Source organism: Felis catus, chromosome A3, assembly GCF_018350175.1.
Source record: "Felis catus isolate Fca126 chromosome A3, F.catus_Fca126_mat1.0, whole genome shotgun sequence".
Classification (NCBI taxonomy): Eukaryota; Metazoa; Chordata; class Mammalia; order Carnivora; family Felidae; genus Felis; species Felis catus.
The window spans coordinates 137,855,842-137,877,363 of NC_058370.1; the positions used below are offsets into that span (position 1 = coordinate 137,855,842).

The window sequence follows — 21,522 nt, forward strand, 5'->3', positions numbered from 1 at the left end:
CTCTCTTCTGAAACTAGGCAGGCCAGAAAGGAATGGCAGGAGATCTTCAATGTGATGAACAGGAAAAATATGCAGCCGAGAATCCTTTATCCAGCAAGTCTGTCATTTAGAATAGAAGGAGAGATAAAGATCTTCCCAAACAAACAAAAACTGAAGGAATTTGTCACCACTAAACCAGCCCTACAAGAGATCCTAAGGGGGATCCTGTGAGACAAAGTACCAGAGACATTGCTACAAGCATAAAACATACAGACATCACAATGACTCTAAACCCATATCTTTCTATAATAACACTGAATGTAAATGGACTAAATGTGCCAACCAAAAGACATAGGTATCAGAATGGATAAAAAAAAACAAGACCCATCTATTTGCTGTCTACAAGAGACTCATTTTAGACCTGAGGACACCTTGAGAGTGAGGGGATGGAGAACTATTTATCATGTTACTGGAAGTCAAAAGAAAGCTGGAGTAGCCATACTTATATCAGACAAACTAGACTTTAAATTAAAGACTGTAACAAGAGATGAAGAAGGGCATTATATAATAATTACAGGGTCTATCCATCAGGAAGAGCTAACAATTATAAGTGTCTATGCGCCGAATACGGGAGCCCCCAAATATATAAAACAATTACTCACAAACATAAGCAACCTTATGGATAAGAATGTGGTAATCGCAGGGGACTTTAACACCCCACTTACAGAAATGGATAGATCATCTGGACACACAGTCAATAAAGAAACAAGGGCCCTGAAGGATACATTGGATCAGATGGACTTGACAGATATATTTAGAACTCTGCATCCCAAAGCAACAGAATATACTTTCTTCTCGAGTGCACATGGAATATTCTCCAAGATAGATCACATACTGGGTCACAAAACAGCCCTTCATAAGTATACAAGAATTGAAATCATACCATGCATACTTTCAGACCACAATGCTATGAAGCTTGAAATCAACCACAGGAAAAAGTCTGGACAACCTCCAAAAGCATGGAGGTTAAAGAACACCCTACTAACGAATGAGTGGGTCAACCAGGCAATTAGAGAAGAAATTTAAAAATATATGGAAACAAATGAAAATGAAAATACAACAATGCAAATGCTTTGGGATGCAGCGAAGGCAGTCCTGAGAGGAAAATACATTGCAATCCAGGCCTATCTCAAGAAACAAGAAAAATCCAAAAAATACAAAATCTAACAGCACACCTAAAGGAAATAGAAGCAGAGCAGAACAGACACCCTAAACCCAGAAGAGGAAGAGAAATAATAAAGATCAGAGCACAAATAAACAATATAGAATCTAAAAAAACTGTAGAGCAGATCAACGAAACCAAGAGTTGGTTTTTTGAAAAAATAAACAAAATTGATAAACCTCTAGCCAGGCTTCTCAAAAAGAAAAGGGAGATGACCCAAATAGATAAAATCATGAATGAAAATGGAATTATTACAACCAATCCCTCAGAGATACAAGCAATTATCAGGGAATACTATGAAAAATTATATGCCAACAAACTGGACAACCTGGAAGAAATGAACAAATTCCTAAACACCCACACGCTTCCAAAACTCAATCAGGAGGAAATAGAAAGCTTGAACAGACCCATAACCAGCGAAGAAATTGAATCAGTCATCAAAAATCTCCCAACAAATAAGAGTCCAGGACCAGATGGCTTCCCTGGGGAGTTCTACCAGACGTTCAAAGCAGAAATAATACCTATCCTTCTCAAGCTATTCCAAAAAATAGAAAGGGAAGGAAAACTTCCAGACTCGTTCTATGAAGCCAGTATTACTTTGATTCCTAAACCAGAGACCCAGTAAAAAAAGAGAACTACAGGCCAATATCCCTGATGAACATGGATGCAAAAATTCTCAATTAGATACTAGCAAATCTAATTCAACAGCATATAAAAAGAATTATTCACCATGATCGAGTGGGATTCATTCCTGGGATGCAGGGCTGGTTCAACATTCGCAAATCAATCAACGCGATACATCACATTAATAAAAGAAAAGATGAGAACCATATGATCCTGTCAATCGATGCAGAAAAGGCATTTGACAAAATTCAGCAAACTTTCTTAATAAAAACCCTCAAGAAAGTCGGGATAGAAGGAACATACTTAAAGATCATAAAAGCCATTTATGAAAAACCCACAGCTAACATCATCCTCAATGGGGAAAACTGACAGCTTTTTCCCTGAGATAAGGAACACGACAGGGATGTTCACTCTCACCACTGTTGTTTAACATAGTGTTGGAAGTTCTAGCATCAGCAATCAGACAACAAAAGGAAATCAAAGTCATCAAAATTGGCAAAGATGAAGTCAAGCTTTCCCTTTTTTGCAGATGACATGATATTATACATGGAAAATCCGATAGACTCCACCAAAAGTCTGCTAGAACTGATACATGAATTCAGCAAAGTTGCAGGATACAAAATCAATGTACAGAAAATCAGTTGCATTCTTATACACTAACAATGAAGCAACAGAAAGACAAATAAAGAAACTGATCCCATTCACAATTGCACCAAAAAGCATAAAATACCTAGGAATAAATCTAACCAAAGATGTAAAAGATCTGTATGCTGAAAACTATAGAAAGCTTATGAAGGAAATTGAAGAAGACATAAAGAAATGGAAAAACATTCCGTGCTCATGGATTGGAAGAATAAATATTGTCAAAATGTCAATACTACCCAAAGCTATCTACACATTCAATGCAATCCCAATCAAAATTGCACCAGCATTCTTCTCAAAACTAGAACAAGCAATCCTCAAATTCATATGGAACCACAAAAGGCCCCGAATAGCCAAAGTAATTTTGAAGAAGAAGACCAAAGCAGGAGGCATCACAATCCCAGACTTTAGCCTCTACTACAAAGCTGTAATCATCAAGACAGCATGGTATTGGCACAAAAACAGACACGTAGACCAATGCAATAGAATAGAAACCCCAGAACTCGACCCACAAACGCATGGCCAACTCATCTTTGACAAAGCAGGAAAGAACATCCAATGGAAAAAAGACAATCTCTTTAACACTGGTGCTGGGAGAACTGGACAGCAACATGCAGAAGGTTGAAACTAGACCACTTTCTCACACCATTCACAAAAATAAACTCAAAATGGATAAAGGACCTGAATGTGAGACAGGAAACCATCAAAACCTTAGAGGAGAAAGCAGGAAAAGACCTCTCTGACTTCAGCCGTAGCAATCTCTTACGCGACACATCCCCAAAGGCAAGGGAATTAAAAGCAAAAATGAATTACTGGGACCTTATGAAGATAAAAAGCTTCTGCACAGCAAAGGAAACAACCAACAAAACTAAAAGGCAACCAACGGAATGGGAAAAGATATTTGCAAATGACATATCGGACAAAGGGCTAGTATCCAAAATCTATAAAGAGCTCACCAAACTCCACACCCGAAAAACAAATAACCCAGTGAAGAAATGGGCAGAAAACATGAATAGACACTTCTCTAAAGAAGACATCCAGGTGGCCAACAGGCACATGAAAAGATGCTCAATGTCGCTCCTCCTCAGGGAAATACAAATCAAAACCACACTCAGATATCACCTCACGCCAGAGTGGCCAAAATGAACAAATCAGGAGACCACAGATGCTGGAGAGGATGTGGAGAAATGGGAACCCTCTTGCACTGTTGGTGGGAATGCAAATTGGTGCAGCCACTCTGGAAAACAGTGTGGAGGTTCCTCAAAAAATTAAAAATAGACCTACCCAATAACCCAGCAATAGCACTGCTAGGAATTTACCCAAGGGATACAGGAGTACTGATGCAGAGGGGCACTTGTACCCCAATGTTTATAGCAGCACTTTCACCAATAGCCAAATTATGAAAAGAGCCTAAATGTCCATCAACGGATGAATGGATAAAGAAATTGTGGTTTATATACACAATGGAGTACTACATGGCAATGAGAAAGAATGAAATATGGCCCTTTGTAGCCACGTGGATGGAACTGGAGAGTGTGATGCTAAGTGAAATAAGCCATACAGAGAAAGACAGATACCATATGTTTTCACTCTTATGTGGATCCTGAGAAACTTAACAGAAACCCATGGGGGAGGGGAAGGAAAAAAAAGAAAGAAAAGAGATTAGAGTGGGAGAGAGAGCCAAAGCATAAAAGACTCTTAAAAACTGAGAACAAACTGAGGGTTGATGGGGGGTGGAGGGGAGAGGAGGGTGGGTGATGGGTAGTGAGGAGGGCACCTTTTGGGACGAGCACTGGGTGTTGTATGGAAACCAATTTGACAATAAATTTCATATATTGGAAAAAAAATGCAGACTGAGCCCTGCTATCTACGGTCTTGTGTTGGCAAGAGCTGCCATTTCTAGCTTAGTTTTCCCACTTTTTGTAGAGACAACTGAGTTTTCGATAATCAATTAGAGAGCAGGATCGGGCCCGAAAGGCCATGGGAATTCCCCTCAGTGGAGTCTGCAGAGCAGGGCTCTAGAGGGCTGGGCACAGAGTCTGAGCTCTAAAACCACCCAGCGAGGTGACCTCAGGCCAGTTGTTGGCTTCCCAAGGCCTCAGCTTGCTTATGTTCAAAATGGCAATAATGGTAGTGCCCACTTCCTAAAGAGGTTTAAAGATTAAGTAAAAAATCATTCTTACGTAATAACTACCTTGGTACCTGATACAGAGTAAATGCCCCATAAATGTTCACTCTTCTTAATTGAGATCAAACAGATGTCACTTGTCAGGGGTGTACCCTGGGTCAGTGGCTTCTCCAATAATACTAATAACTATTATTTACTGAGCTCTTGTGCTATGCCAGGCGCTGAACTGGGTGCTTATATACGTGATCACGTTCAGGTCTTTAAATGACACCATTTAACAGGGGACGGAACCAAGTATTAGACACAAATTAAGTGAAATCTCCAAAGCGCGCTGATCAGCGAGACCCAGCCCTCTGGCTGACTGATGCCGAAGCAAACACTTTAGCCGGAATGTCAGGGACACTCACAGTGTGTGCATTACCTCAAGGACTAAGGAGGCAAAATCCTGAGATTGTTGTGGAGATTAAGTAAACCATGTCTTCAGAGCACCTGGATGCCTCACCCCTTTCTGTACACCTGCAAGGTTTCAGTGGCCTTTGGCACGGGGATGGGAGAGGCCGTCTTCATTCCCTTGCCTGAGGCCAGCTGGTGGTGACCCCAAAGCCCGGAGCCACACAAACCATCCCCCCCCCCCCACGGAAGCATGTCAGTGCAGGGCAGGGTATCACGGCTCTGGCCTTCTCATTCCTGCTCCACTCACCAGCCAGCTAGTCTGCTTCCAAGCAAGCACAACGTTTCTTCTGGAAAGATGCTCCAGACCAGAAAAAAACAGCAAATGAGATCAAAGTGCACCACCAAAAACACTTCAGCTTGGGAGAATGTTACAGGAAGAGACTCCAGAGAACATCATCTCTGCCTTCAGAAGAGAGAATGTCTGGGGGCACCTGGGTGGCTCCGTCGGCTGAGCGTCCCACTTGGGCTCAGGTCAGGATCTCGCGGTTCTTGGGTTCGAGCCCCACGTCGGGCTCACTGCTGTCAGCCTGTCAGTGCAGAGCCCACTTCAGATCCTCTGTCCCCGTCTCTCTGCCCCTTCCCCACGTGTGCTCTCCCAGAATAGAGAACGTCCGAGGCCTCAAGAATGTTGATCGTTCGGCTTCCAGATTTTCACAGATGTGGAGGAAAGAAGCCTCTTTTCACAGGTGGCCATAGTGAAGCCACCAACACTTTCTTACGACCGAGGTCTGCAGCCGGGTGGCAAGAGTGATGGGCTGGTTCTGGGCCTGGGCGCTGCTTTGACTGAGAGTTCTCCTTAATGGAATGATTTCCTTTCTCTGTGTGTTGCTTCCCTGCAAAATGAAGGAATTGGATGTCACAAGGCCTAAGCTTTTTTCCAGTGTAAATGTATATGATTCAAATGAGTGGTTACAATGGACTGAATAAATGGGCCATAAGCAGAAAGGCAAACATTTGCCCGAGATGTAATCTGGAGGGAGTTTTAACACTGTGTGAAGCGACGCTCTTGGTAACAGGCGAGAGCGCCGTCTGGTCTCCGTGATGGACAGTAATGGGGGAACTGATGGTCCTCTGGGACCAAGGAGACAACCAGTCTGGTAGGACCAGGGTGGGGCTCTACCATGTATTAAGCAAGCCCTGGGTGTCCCAGTCTACCGCTTACAAGGCAAAGGGTCTCGGCAAATTGGTACCTCCCGGCAGAGGGGAGATGGCCGAGAGGTGCAGCGATTTCCTACAGAACTGTCCTCATTGGCAAGGGGCGCCAGCAGCCTGCGGCCAGCAGCCCCTAACCATGACCCAGGGACATCCCGGGGCACTTGAGGAGTCCATGCGTGTGCTAAGAAAGCCACAGTGGAGGATGATGGATATACATGGTGGGGCGGGGGGGATATTCGGTAGAGTGCATTCCTCCATTAAACAAGTGTTTCCCAGACCCGGCTAGTCATTAAGATACTCCAGGAAGCTTCTTAAAAACCAGATTCCCAGGCTCCAGCCCGGTCAGAATTCCTGGAGCGAAGGGCCAGGAATGCACATGTTTTAAGAACGTCCCACATATTTCTGGTGAGGAGCTGATGGGTATCTCTGCACGAGATTCCCCACCACTCGACTGCAGTGACGCCTGGCACACTGAACACTCAACAGAGAGAGCAAAGTAGGTGGTCCAGCTTTTGTCTGTTTGCTTGTTTGGGGAAAAAGAGACAAGGGGGCCGAGGTAGAGCGTCAGGCCTTCCTAAATACTTTCTCAAGAACCCTCCCTATGTACGAGTGGAGGAAACTCTGGGTCTAGCCTACTTCACCTCTTCCAGACGACCCTGCCCTTGTTGAGTCCCCCTCCTGAGTCCCCCAGCTGCTACCCTGCCAATCTCAGAACCCAGAGGCCGTGGCATCAGCAAGCTGGGAATGAATGGGCCCGACAGCGTGAGAAGGTACGTACCCAAAACGCCCATGCGCTCACCGCTGCGTGTCTTCTTGCCTTATGTCCCAGAGAAACTTACACCGGAAGACATTTTCACACGACTCATGGGCGAGGCTCTGGTTCTTAGCCATTTATGTGGTCCCGGGTCAGTTGAATTACAGGGATTAGGAAGTACCTCCCCCGGCGCAATATTTACAAGTTCCCATCTCTTCAACCCGCTGAAACTTTTGCACTCAGTCTGTCCACACTGGTTCCTTATGAACTTGTCGCAGGTTCTAAGACTTCATTCGCTCAGCCCCGCCTTCCTTCCCTTCCCTTTCATCAAGTGCTTGGCACTGGGTAGACATGTAACCAAATGCTGGGGGCACAGAAATAGAAGACAGGCTTTCCCTTAAGGATCTTGTGCCCTGTCTTCTCCAGCCCTGCCAGGTAGCATGTGGGCCACATCGATGGTGAACCACTTCAGTAAAATTAAATGCGCTCCTTCATGTAATACATGAATATTCATTTCCCCTTTCTGGGCCTCGGAGAGTAGTCTAAGGCGACGGTTTTAAAATCATGTTTTACGCAGAGCTGATTCCAAGGCCCTGTTGGAGAGGGAGGCTCGGCTGAAAGCAGCAAGGCTCCAAGCTTCTCTCCACGTCACCAACATTATTCCTCAGGGTCGAAATTGCTGGTGTAGGTGGTACACCTTCCAGGGTGTGCATTCCACACACACCATGAGACCATGCAGAAGGGCTGGATTTAAGAAGTTCTGCATGAAGAAGAGTCTGGATTGACGACAGAGGGAAGAGGGAGCCACTGTTAAGAAAACCATCTTGAGGCTCCATGTACTGGAATCAAAGGATGAGTCTGGAGTTACTCCCTCAAAGCCAAGCCCGGGGAGGGGGTGGGAGAAGTGTCCGCTGTCTTCACGCTACCGGAATAGACTTTGACGATCATCTGGCATCTTCCAAAATTACAGTCGTAAGTGCGGTTATTTGTGTCAGTTCGCACTCATCAGAAGAAAATTCAACGTGCTCCATGTTAGATAAATGCTAATATACACATTCCATGACGAAATCATTCCTTTTATTATTTTAAGTATCCAAGTGAATACTGTCTGCCAGGTACCCAATAGTAAGCAACCAAGTACTTAAATATTTGACCTGCTCACATAACTGCCCAGGGACCACAGCGTTTTCAAGTATTAAAAAGCAGAAAAAGAAGATTTGAAAGTATTGCATACGTTAATAATTATTTTTATCACTTCTTGTCTTCATGCTGAGAACTAGTTCACTGAAGAGCTCTGATGATACAGGTTTCAGGCAAGGATTCTCCGTCCTTCAGTATCATATTGTAACAGAAATTCATCTGACTGTCGTAGGTTTGCAAGAAAATTGTCATTGGCCTTAAATTAACCGTGCATTTTTTAAAAATAAGAAAACAGACAGATCGTTAAAAGTGTCCTCGTCACAATTCTGATGGCAGACCTAACCATTTCCAAGGCCGATGGCTAAAGAAGTCTCCCCTTGTCTTTGTTCTCAGGGTGGGCACCGTCTCAGGAACCGGCTTTCATTTCACAGAAGATCCAATCATCCTGACAAGGCACCCTTTCCCCGCTCCATTTATGACAGCATGCATAAAATGACAATCAGAGTCAACAATGGATTTTGACTGAAAACTAAAGTGACAAACAGACTCAGGGTCTCAAATGCAGTTAGGGCTTGGACGTCCACTGTTCCCGTCTATCTAAAAGGTCCCATGGGGCACCTGGGCGGCTCAGTTGGTTGAGCATCTGACTCTCTATTTTAGCTCAGGTCGTGATCTCACAGTTTGTGGGGTCGAGCCCCGTGTCGGGCTCTGCGCTGACAGCACAGAAGCTGCTTGGGATTCTGTTTCTCTCTCCCTCCCTTCCCTCACTCTCTCTCTCTCTGTCCCTCTCTCTCCCTCTCCAAGTAAATAAAAATAAACTTGGTAAAATGTCACTGAGGGACACATGCCCACGTGCCCCCAGCTCAGGCAGATGGCCCCACACACAGAGGACGAGACCTCCGGGTCGCACTGCGGGGGACCAGCCAGGTCTGGGCACTGCCCGACTCCACCTGTTCACACTCTCACTTCCAGGTTGGTGCTCGCAACTCACCTCTCTTCCTCCTCCAAATGGAGGCCGAGACAACAACACTGCCCGCCTCCTTGCTCGGTCACCAGGGTGGAGCCCAGCCTGCCTCACGCAGTCCGTGAAGCAGGCCGGAAGCACTGGGCACGTGGGGTGTCCCTGCCCCTTTCCTCTAGTGAGGACCCCACAGATTGGACCCCAGAGACACAGAGGGTTAAGTCCACACTCACTAACGATCCCTCACTCTCTGCCCTCCCCACGCTTTCCAGATTGTCCCCTCTGCCACAGGAGATGGTCCCAAGTGCTGTGAGCCCCATGGTAAGGATGGCGATTCTTATATATAAGGTTCTGTAGGGCTTAATAAAATTCTTTCGTGGGAATTACACCATTTTTTTCTTCACACACACGGTTGAGAATGTAGGGAAGGGAAGGAAATGTCATCTACTATCATTTATTGAATATATTGTCAATCCTTACAATACTGACAAGTAGTTCGCAGCTGACACTTTGCAGAGGGGTAGGGCAAGCTCACAGGTATACTACCCTGTGCACGGCCAGTCCGCCAGGGCGCGACTGCTGGCCTGGGACAACCCCCACCCCCGTCCTCCAAGCAGCCAGTCCCCTGCTCCACGAGGCTGTACCTTTCAAGTCCCAGAGCCCCGGGATGAAGGCTGCAAGGCTGGGGGACGTGCCAGGAGGTTCTTCAACCCCAGGTACGGGCCCCGTGTGCCTGGGGCTCAGGGATGGTCCCAGAAAGCCTCGCGCACATCCTGGGAAGGCTCAGGGCACAGCAGGCTGGGTTGGCACTGGGAGAAGATACAGACCTGGCCCTGCAACCACAGGGGCTGCAGGCTTGGGGGGGGCCTCCGGGTACAGCAGCCCCCCCCCAGCGGGCCCACAAGGGACCAGCCACCAGCCTGTGCCAGAGCTGCCCAAATCAGCCCTCAGAAAGGGAGCCAGGCACCAAACACACGGGAGACCCAATGCCAAGCACAAGAGCAGAGGCAGGGACAGCGCGTGGGGACCCCAGGGAGCGGGCCGGACAGCACCCCGGTGACCCACCTGCCACCACCCATCGCTCTCACCGGAGAGGCAGGCAGCTTGGGGGCAGAGGCACAGAGGCACGTTTTCCGGAGAAAGGAGTGTTGGGACCCTAGGGTGGGTGGGCTCCCGAGACGCAGGCTGGCTTTGAGCTCCACACGCAGCCACACTGGGCTGGCTCTGGGTCCCGCGACAGAGGGGGCCCACCAAGGCCCCATCACAGGCCCCCCTCCCAGCTGGCGTTAGCACAGTGACGCTCAGCATCGCCACTGCCTGTTGGAGGCAACCTTCCCCGCCCTCCTTCCGTGAGTGAGAATGAAGTGATGCCTCCAGAAACCCGGGGCGTTGAGGGAAAAGGCAAGACGCCCATGAGAAATGAGGACACGGCTCCCGTGTCGGCACCAGCGGGAGACACGAGAGGCAGCCGTGGCCGACCGAGTTCCCTGGGAAGAGCTCTCGTCTGACGCCTTTACGTCCCCGCTCGCAGGTGCTCCCGTGGTCGCAAGTAGGAAGGCGTGGAGCCTCCCGGGAGCACAGAGAAGCCCCCACGCACAGCTGCGCCCCGGCGCAGAGGAGTCCCCCCACCCGGCGCGCTGTCCGCCCTGGCCAAGAAGCCACCGACGGCGGCCAGCAGGGGACCGAGGGCACGGCATCTTCACGGGGGGCTCACCCCATACCTGGGCGTGGAGAAGAGAATCGTGAGCCGCCCCCGGGTCCCCATCACCCGGCGGGGCAGCAGGAGCATTCTCTGCATGCTCGGCTGCGCGCGTGCGGCCCGAAAACCTTAAGTGTCCGCAAACCTTACAGGCACCAGGTAGAGAGCCCGCCGTGTGTCCCCGGAGCGTTCGGCTGGCTCACAAAGGACAGACTAATGGGGGTCTGCAGGAAAGATCCTGAAAAAGAAAACCAGACGATGCTTCATGTTATGAAAAGAAAGTGTCACTGTAGGCGATTACCAAAGCTGTCAGCCTTCCAGATTCTTCCCCTCACGTCGTCTCTGCTTCTCCGGCCTGTCCACCTTCTCTGGCCCAGCTGCCCGTCCCCCTGCTCGGGCCTGGACATCAGCGCGGGGACCCACCGTCCTGCCCAGACCTCCTCAGCGGCGCCTCGTTCGTGCCCTCCGGTGCCCCCGCCAACCTCGGCCCCGCCACCGGGCACCCCACGCTTCCATGAGCTGGCCCTTCCTCTTTGTCCCCTCCACCCCCACCGACCACATCACACAGGACCCGCTGACCTCGTGACGGATGGCGCATGTCCAGCCACTGTCCCCCACCCACTCTCCCCTTCCCCAAGCCCTGGACAGAGAGCCGTCCCTCGGGACCAGCTGACGTCCCCACCCTCCGCACCGCCTTCTGCATTTCCTCTGTCCCCAGGAGGCATTGCGAGTCAGCGTCTGGTGCCATCCACCCCCCGTCTCAGGCGCGGTGCTGAGCTCCTCCAGCAGAACGGCTGGGTAGCGTCGGGGGTTTTATATCGATTTGGTCGCCCATCCAACACCGAGGGGGGTCGTCTACGGGCACTCACTATACGCCTCGCAAATTCAAACATGAAAAACAAAAAACCCTTGGCAGGTGCTCAGCATCTGATGAGCGGCACCAAGATGTAGACCGTGAATGCAAGCACCGTGACACAGACCTAGAGTCACCCTCAGGGCTCAAGGGAGCACCTGGGAAGGACCAAGGCAGGAGCAGGCGCCTTCGGGGCAAGGGCGGTGCGCTGATCCCACGGCTTCGCGCGCACCTGAGCCCAAGCTCCCCTCAAGGGAAACCTGGTGGCTGACTGCTGTCAGCACGGTGCAGGGGATGCCGAGGCCATGGGAGGACACGTCCAGTGACCAGCCGGCCACCACCCTGCCCCCCTCCCTCACCAGCACAGAATGGTCTGCTTTCAGTTTTCCTGACAGTAAAGGAGCTTGGTTTATAAAAATTGCCTTCACAGTAAAACCTATTCATTACCGTCCACCTCCCTCGGCAGGCTGTCCCCGAGCACGGAGGAGGGAGGTCCCGCTGCCCACACCGGCAGGTCCCCTGCCCACAGCCAAGCCCACACAGGAGAGAGAACGGCCTCCGGGTGGAGCCCAAACCAACCGTCGGGAGCAGAACACACATAAAAAGCCGATGGTTGTGGATTCGTTTGGAATTACTTTCCACTTCATAAATTAGGTGGAAGGCAAGGCGGCAGGCAGCGGGTGGAGGAAAGAACAGACCTGAGAGTCAGAAGCCCTGGGTTTAAATCCAGGCTCTGCCCCTCCGTAGTTAGGGGACGTCGTAGGTCACGTAACTTCTCACCTTCGGTTTTCCTTGTGTACAAATTCGAGGTAATCTTGGCTCTGCCTACAGTTTGCATGAGACTCAAATTAATTCTTCATTTGAACCTCCAGTCAGATGTGAGGGTGTTTTCCGAGCTGGTGGGGTGGGCACAGTTCACATGTGGGTCACGATAATTAATCCTGCCGATGAAATAAACCTTGCAGGACAGACCCCTTGAGACGATTCTCGTCTCCTGGAGAACCCTGGCCCTTGACCTCACCTGAAGTCCACACTGAGTGACGGCGAATCTCATGGGTCAAGCCGACTGGCCACAGGTGCCCAGATTCAACATTATTTCTGGATGTGTTTGCGAGGATATTTCTCGATGACATTAGCATTTGGATCTGTGCACTCAGTAAACAGCCCTCCCCATGCAGCTGGGCATCATCCAAACTGTTGGAGGCCTGGGGAGAACAAGAAGCAGAGGAAGGGAGAGTCAGTCTTCTCTTGTCTTTGGACTGGGATTTACATCGCTGGCCCCCCTGGTTCTCAGGCCTTCCAGACTGCACTGAGATACACCACTGCTTTCCTGGGTCTCCGGCATACAGAGGGCAAATCATGAGATGGATGGATGGATGGATGGATGGATGGATGGATGATGAATGGATGGATGGATGGATGGATGGGTGGATGGATAGATGATGAATGGATGGATGGATGGATGGATGCATGGATGGATGGATGGATGGGTGGATGGAGAGACAGATATCATATGCATGTTTATTCATATACATGTGTAGTTATATATAAATGTATAATCAAATAATTGATACAGAATGTAATTATAATAATAAAGGTATAGACAGATCCCTGGGTGCTACCCCATCCCCATCATAATTTCTGGACAACTGTATATTTTTGTTTTCTATGCAGTGAAGATCCTTGGATTTATTTTAAATAAACTTTATTTTTTAGAGTAGTTTGAGGTTCGCAGAAAAATCGAGCAGGAGTGACAGAGATCTCCTCTAACCTCCTTAAGCATACCTGGGCACAGCCTCCCCCATTACCAACACCCACTGTGAGAACAATACATTTGCTACAATGGATGAATCTGCATTATCACATCATTATCACCCAAGGTCCGTAGTTTACATTAGATACTGGTAACGGTTGCACAACATTCTGAATGCAATTAATGCTACTTGCAAGTAGCTACAGTGGCAAATTTTGTTATATGTATTTCATCATGATTTCTAAAAGTTAGTAATGTACTACACTGAAAACGCTGACCTCCACACGTGAATGGGTGAGTGGGGAGGCTTGTACCTGATGTGCCATTAAGGCTCCTCACAGAAAGGGGAGGCTGAGTCTGGGGGTCCAGCATGGAATATGGTCATGACCCATCACCCAGTGTTCTGGGTATTGGCTATAAAAATGTCCTATTAGTTTTAAAAGTAATGAGGACATCCTTACAAGGGGTGATTATTAGTTTGCAAATATGACTGCACATTTCATTTGCTTTTGAAGTCGGTCAGCATCTCACAGAGGCGAATGCTCCGTGCAGCCCCCTCGACGGACTGCACTCCTGCCTGTGAGAACATTCCACAGGCACCGCACTGACCCTGAAAGAAGCTGTTACGGTAAAGAGTAACGGCGACCAGTAACTGGTACCACCAGAGTGACCTTTGTGAAGGGAAGGGAAAGTTCTTTCTCCATAACCAAGGTAGGGTCCCTGGGAGACTGAGTATCCCTGAAGCACTTATGACGTCCTCTTGCGACTGCTACTACTAGATAATGTGGCTTCGCTGTCCTGAGAGGACAGGCAAAAGATACAAAATATGAGGAAAAGCAAACAAATCAAAATACAAGGAAAAGAAACTGTAGGTCCTGAGACAGCACCTAAGAAGTTGCGGGAGGTCCCAAACCCGAGGCTTGTTCTACAAGAAAGCAGTCTGAGCACCCGGCCGCCTTACGACCCGCGTCTGTGGCTGGTGCGTGCTCCCTGATTTGACCTCTGCGAGCTTTCCCCACGCCTTAGCGGCCAGTACCTTGGGGTGCCAGGTATGTGCTCATTTTCTAGAACCCGCAGGGTTCTCTGCAGGCAGAGCCATTTGTGGGCACGAGATGGAAACTGAATGAAGCCGCTCACAAGGACCAGCGATGGCTTGCCCTTGATTTTATGGGCTCCAGATGTGTGCGGCATCATCCACCATCGGAATAATTATTTGCACGTGCAAATAGCTGGCAACTGTAACAGAGCAAAACGGCGGGGCCCTCTCACCACAGAACACCTAACACTGGGCCATTTGTCTGCTGAATTCTGCAACCTGACCTTTCTCACTCGGCTATTACATCGTAGCAAGGTGGTTTTCTGGAGCCCGACCTCAGAGTGAGTTTCAAGAATGTGACGGTGACAAACGCAAGGAATCTATCACACGACAAGACCTACCTAAGGGATTCCAACAAGCCGTGCGGCTGATTCCCCAGACATGTAGGTCACCCGAGCAGCTCGGGCTGTCTGGGGCGGTGGAGGCCGGTGCGAGGAGGCAGCTGGGGAGCCAAACAACGGAGGTGTCGACGTACGAGGACACCCTCACCTTGGGAAGTCACCCCCACCCTGCGAAAGGCTTGCGTCATGCCCGGGGCCTCATTCCAGGGCCAGGAGGGGCAAAGAGCCCTTGTGAAAACAAGCAAGGTTCCCCGAAGTGGTTCTGCCAGTTCTGAGCAGACGGGCGCACACGAGCCGCCGGGGGCCCCAGCACCCCAGCAGCTGCCGCTGGGCACCCCGGAGCCGTGCAGCCGTCTCCCTGCCAGTCCCCAAGAGAAAACCCCTCGCCCCCTTCTCCCGCCTACCCCCTCCTCGTATACGTGACTCTTTTCTGGGCGTTCAGGATACAGCCAGGAACCATGTCCTCGCCCCTGTGAAGCTGACATTTTAGCTGGAGACACATAAGTAAAGAGCAGGCATGTAACACAATTTGATGAAGTGATTTATGCGGAGACGCCGAATGACAGAGGAAGGGCACGAGGAAGTGGGGAGCGTCTACGTGGGGCCCCTGGATGGGGAGAACCGGGTCTCCAGGAGGAGGAGGATGCCTCCCGGACCAGTGCCGCCCACCTCTCCAGACAGGAGAGGTGCTCCCCGGGAAAGAAATCTCTTTGCTGCGTCTGACGAAACAGGAGGGGAAGAAGGCCACCGGGCACCAGGCCTCAGCCCAAAGTGCCCTGCGGGGTCAGGAGACAGGATATTTGAAATCGGGGAGTCCAATACCAAAGCTGACATCATCAATGACAATTTCTCACATCGCGGGATGAAGTCCTTTCCCACGACTGACACATGAACGTGGGTCCCTGTCCAGCAATGTTCTGGAAACTGCTTCTGTGGATGAAGCCGCCCTCCTTCTTGGCCTGCTCCTTGAGGTTCTCTGAGCAAGATCCAGGGGCGGGTCCTCGGCATCGCCCCCTCCCCCTGCTCCCGTGCCACCACAGCCACTGCAGCCGCCCTGCTGGCCTCCTGCGGGGTCTCCTGACCCCTGACCACTTAGCCAGAAACCCCTGTGCCTTAGATGTGAATCTCTGGTGCCTGCTGAGTTCCGACCCCTGGGATTTTACTCCCCATTATGTATTCACCAGAGGCCGGGCAGGTCCGCAAAGATGCTCAGCTGAGCGACGATCCAGGTTTCTGACCTCACCCAGCTTCGAATCTAAGCGACAGTTCCCGGGCCTGGACGCACTTTCCAATCACACGGAGGGCGTTTCCGAAAACACGTCGTGACAGCACGCCAGAGCCACGGGATCGGCCTTCTTAGCGGGTATTTTTAAGACACTCAGATATTCTAATGTGCAACCGAGACGACCTGCAGACTGCATTCCGGTGCCCAGGCAGACGCGTGTCAAGGAGCCCGTGGCCAAACCACCAGCCTCTAAATGCAGCCCTTGAAATCCAGCTGTGACACTCGGCCTCCATCAGCTCTCAAACAATACTCTTCCGCTCGCAGAAGAGAAGCCTGCCTCTTCCCCCCTGGGATGGAAAAGCTTCGAGGGGTCAGACTAAGGGGCACATCTAAGTATCCACGTGGGGACCAGGAGTGAGTGGTTCTAATCATCAGAGAAGGAACCCTCTCGTCCGTCAGATGTTTCCCGAGCCTTTGCTTTCAACAAAATTAACAGGATCTGATTGAGATGTTGGCTGATAGGTCATTACAATGAATCTTTGATAACACATCAGTTACGTGATTTTTTTGGCTTCTGACTGAGGACTTCGGAGAGGTGAATAGCGTCACCATGAAAAACTCCCGTTTTCATCAGTTTATCCCTACGGACGACATTTATCACTATTTATATGTATGATAACAATAAATATGAATGAAATTGATGGCAAATCTTACCTCATTCTAGCAATAATGTGAATCCTAGCTCATATGTGAATCCATGAGCCAAAAAGGGGAAAGTAAACAAAACAGCCATGCCCATCAAAAAATAGAAGCATTTCCGGGGCGCCTGGGGGGGTGCTGGTTGAGGGTCCGACTTCAGATCAGGTCATGATCTCATGGTTCGTGAGTTCGAGCCCCACACTGGGCTCTGTGCTGACAGCTCAGAGCACGGAGCCCGCTTCGGATTCTGTGTCTCCCTCTCTCTCTGTCCCTCCCCTGCTCATGCTGTCTTTGTCTCTCTCTCAAAAATAAATGAACATTTAAAAAAATTGTTTTTGGGGTGCCTGGGTGGCTCAGTCGGTTAAGCATCCGACTTCGGCTCAGGTCATGATCTCGTGGTCCATGAGTTCGAGCCCCGCGTCAGGCTCTGTGCTGACAGCTCAGAGCCTGGAGCCTGTTTCAGATTCTGTGTCTCCCTCTCTCTCTGACCCTCCCCTGTTCATGCTGTCTCTCCCTGTCTCAAAATAAAATAAACATTAAAAAAAAATTTTTAAATAAAAAAAATTGTTTTTAATAGAGGCATTTCCAACACTGTATTTTGTATACTTAATAATGAATAAAATTACTATATTTACACTATTTTGATCAATTTGATTAATAATTATTGGATTCAGGAAACAATCAGTACTTTCAGACTTAGAGTAAAAGGACATTTTTTTAGTCAGTCACGTATGCATTTTTGTTGCAAAGAAATAGGACAGTATAATCAACAAAAGACCTTTGTTCTTTAAAATATTAAGATACAAGTCTGTGGGGAAAATAGAATGGAAGCAATATGTAATAGTTCCAATTAAAGAAGAGATTGTTCATGGGTTTCAAATCAACCAGCGATATCAAACCTCTGTAGCATTTAGATTCCCTTGGAAAAAAGTCATATAATACTTACTTTTTAATGTTAATATTCACAGACCCTGGAAATTAACGTCTCCATAAGTGTTTACAATTATGATGAACATGTTTACCTTTCAGCCTAAAGATGTACAAATGCGAAATGTTTCTGAATCCTCTTCAGAGGGTGTCAGAAGCCCCCTGGTTCCCACCCTCAGCCACCTCCCCCACCCTCCGACTGAGCACAGCTGACGTTTCCAAGTCCGAAACGGCCTGGTGCTTCTATTCGCCTTCCTTGTAGGGCAAGTGTGGCCCCATTCGAGAGACGGTGACTTATCTGAAGTCACAGGAAACCAGCAACAGTGAGGGGATTAGAGGGCGAACTTCTGACGACCACAGCCCAGAGGGCTGAGTTATTTCTGCCAGAGAATAAAAAAGACCAATGGGGCCCAACTGAGGACCCATATTCTCTTTGCAAGGCTTTCACCCACCTTCTGAATATAAGATCCATTTTGGCCAGGCACTGCACCCGAAAATCGTCTTAATAATAAGTCAACAGACCTCAGAACAGAAACTGTTTAGAAATTCTCCAGGATCCCATTGAGCAAGAAAGTGTCAGGGGAAAGGAGGACAATGGTTGTGTGTTTGTGTGTTTGTGTAGGGAAGTGCCAGGATGAGGGTGTCCTGGGGACCCCAGTACGCACACCGACCCACACACTCGGGACACCGGAGCCCGTAGCGTGCTGCCACTCGCCCCTGCGTTCAACAGCCTCTGACACCGCCAAGAAAAGTATACATGGAAACGTTCACATCGCTTGTATCAACCAAAGAGCAGGTTTCAAATCTGAAAAAGAGAAGAAAAATAAGAAGCACTCTTGGGGACAAGACAGAGTTGATGTATTGGGGGTGGGGAGAATGCCTCTGAGAACCTCGTTCGTCCATCATCAATAACACGTACAGAGTGGGAAGGCCAGCTTACACTTACAGAGCATTGCAGAAGCCACAGGAATCTACTCCTGTGAGGGAAATCCTCCCTGCCCCCGCTGGAGGTGGTACAGGCAGAAAATGATTAGTAAAGATTCGATACCCAGGTAGGTCATTCCTCTGGGAGCAAAACCCGTGAAAATGGACTGTGAATGAAATAAATCAGTTCTGAAATATAATGAAGAAAATCCGAAACAAAATATCTTCACAGAGTGGATTTCTGGGTAATGTTCTACCCACGCTGGAGTTTCCACGGGTGTTGGGTAAGGAGGCTCTGACACCGTGGTCGGTCGTCCAGTCACTGAGGGATGATCCCAGGGCCCAGAGCAGCTGTGATGAGGCCATTCTGAAAGAACCTTCGAGGCTGTCAAAATAGCAACCTAAGGCATTCCTTAGGAGTCACAACTTTGGGGGCACCTGGGTGGCTCCGTCGGTTGAGCATCCGACTTCGGCTCAGGTCATGATCTCACAGTTCATGAGTTTGAGCCCTGCATCAGGCTCTATTCTGACAGCCCAGAGCATGGAGCCTGCTTCAGATGCTGTGTCTCCCTCTCTCTCTGCCCCTTCCCTGCTCATGCGCTCTCTCTCTCTCTCTCTCTCTCAAAAATAAATAAACATTAAAAAAAAAAAAGAGTCACAACTTCGGAGCCAGTGGCATTGTTCACATCATGACCTTGAACTGATTATTAAACCCTACTTGGCCTTACTTACTCTGTGGGTAAAATTGGATAATGTAGTACCTGCCTTACAAGGTTGTTCTGAGAATTGTGTTGATATCTGTAAAACAGAACTCTACCTGGCACAGAGAAAGTGCTCTGTGTTTCTAACGTTTTTTCGGTATTAGAGAGAATCTAGCTTTGAGGTAAGTTCTGAGAAGATCAAACATAAGTCAAGAAAATATGTGCGACTGTCATTATAATGGCAGACACACGTCATTATCCATTTTTCCAAGCTCATAGAATGGACAACACCACGAGCAAAGCCTAATGTCAACTCTGGACTTTGGGTGATTGTGATGTGTCAGCACAGGTGTATCCATTGTAACAAATGTCCCACTCTGGTGGACTGTGCAGAGTGGGAGACCTGTGGGTGTGTGGGGGCAGGGGGCATATGGGAAATCTCAGAAACTTCCCCTCAATTTTGCTATGAACCTAAAACTTCTCTTTTTAAAAAAAGTTGTGTTTTTTTTAAGATAAGTAAGTCAAAGTCACCTCTACTGAATAATTACAGTGCCCAGATCAGAATAAACTGGGATTAAGAAAAAGTACCAAGTCTGGATGTATGTGTGTGCGTGTGTGTGTGTAAGACAGAGAGAGACAGACAGAGACACAGAGAGAGACTCAAGAGCTATCGCAAAGGAAGGGCCCCCGAGACATCTGAGCCATGGCACTTTCACTGGGATGGCTCTTCTAAAACACTGGTAGCTCTGGAGAGTCTACAAAGAACATGATTATTTGGCCATCAGGGTGGAACAGAGAACCATGAGGTATGTCTTTAGGCTGCGTTTGCTTAGTAAATGTTTTTAACTTGCCTGAAGCTCACTGGGGGATACCTGGATGCTAGTCTATTTTAAGTCCTTAAGGACAAGGAAGCTGATGACTATGAGGATGGTGTGGGTCCCCTTTGGTCACAACCCGTGGAGAGACTTGCTTGAACTCATTCATTCATGCAACAACAACCAACTCTAGGGGCATTTACTATGACTTAGTACGACCCATTGCCACAAATACAGAAATGAAAGAGGCATGACCACGCCTTCAGAGGACCTAACTGGGGAGGCAGACATCGAGGCCACACATCCTTGTGGATCAGAAGGAGGCTAGGACGGAAGCAGGTAACGTGTCCAGAAGTAGCAAGAGGAGAAGAGAGGACAGGATTGACTGTGGTTTGCAAGGGTGCGGGAGGGGAGCAAGCGGGGACAGGGATGGTTGGACTCGGGGAGATTTTAGGGACATTGGGGAAGGCGGGGATCACGCAGGAGCAGGGATGCGTGTGTGACAATCAGAGTAGATGAAACCGCAAGGGCAAACGCACTCGAAGAAATAGAACATCCTGACGTACAGAGAAGGAGCAGGTGAGGTCTGCAGGAAGGGGAGCTCCCGGCGAGGGAGGAGGAGCCCAGAGGAGCAGAGAGAAAAGAAGCCAAGCCAGGAAGAAAGTATCGAAGTTTGCTATGATCGCTTCAAAGCACTTAGCTTTGTTACTTCAGAGTCGCACCTCATTTGTTTTCACCGGCAAATTATTTGAAAAGAGTGCTTTCCTATGTTACTACTGAGAACATTACTAGCAAAAATCCAGCGCCTCATAAGGTATTATTCCTCTAGACATCACTTCATTTGTCCTCACTCGATCGCCTTCCCTTTTCTCCTGTTCTCCATAATAATCTGGACCGATTTGCATGGCACCGACCTCCCCATTGATGTACGATGTTACATACTCCTCTGGTTGTATGCGATCTCATACAAAAAGCTTGGCTTCTGGTTCTGCGATCTCAACCAAAAAGCCAGTTTTGCTAATAATTAACAATAATGAGCGCTTTTTGTATGCATCCTTATGAACTGGTTTAAAGCATCCACGGTTCAATGAAACATTTATAACATTCGCAGCTTATTAAAATGCTTAAATCCGGGGCGCCTGGGTGGCTCAGTCGGTTGAGCGTCCAACTTCAGCTCAGGTCACGATCTCGCGCTCTGTGAGTTCGAGCCCCGCGTCGGACTCTGGGCTGATGGCTCAGAGCTGGAGCCTGCTTCCGATTCTGTGTCTCCCTCTCTCTCTGACCCTCCCCCGTTCATGCTCTGTCTCTCTCTGTCTCAAAAATAAAAATAAAAGAAATGCTTAAATCCTTAGGTAGTATACGTGAGGAAATAAAGTAAAATTGCCACATGGTTTCAAGAAAATAATTCCGAAAATTTAAACACCAGTATCT

At 48.8% G+C, this 21,522-nt stretch overlaps 1 protein-coding gene across 5 annotated transcripts in view; it reads right to left on the reverse strand.

Moving 5' to 3' along the window:
* Nucleotides 1-4,211: 4,211 nt before the first annotated feature.
* LOC123384648 (vegetative cell wall protein gp1-like) overlaps nt 4,212-21,522 on the reverse strand; it is a 69,133-nt gene continuing 51,822 nt past the window's right edge. Inside the window, exons 2-3 of one of the 5 annotated variants that reach the window (XM_045055008.1) lie at nt 12,632-12,815; nt 4,212-5,881 (exon numbers count right to left, since the gene is read on the reverse strand). In XM_045055008.1, coding sequence (XP_044910943.1) covers nt 5,700-5,881; nt 12,632-12,815 — 366 coding nt within the window. In that variant the 3' untranslated portion in view covers nt 4,212-5,699. Of the gene's footprint in view, nt 5,882-11,447; nt 12,816-17,840; nt 18,457-21,522 lie in introns of those variants that run through there. The other 4 variants (XR_006596073.1, XM_045055009.1, XM_045055011.1 and 1 more) reach the window with 4 other exon arrangements.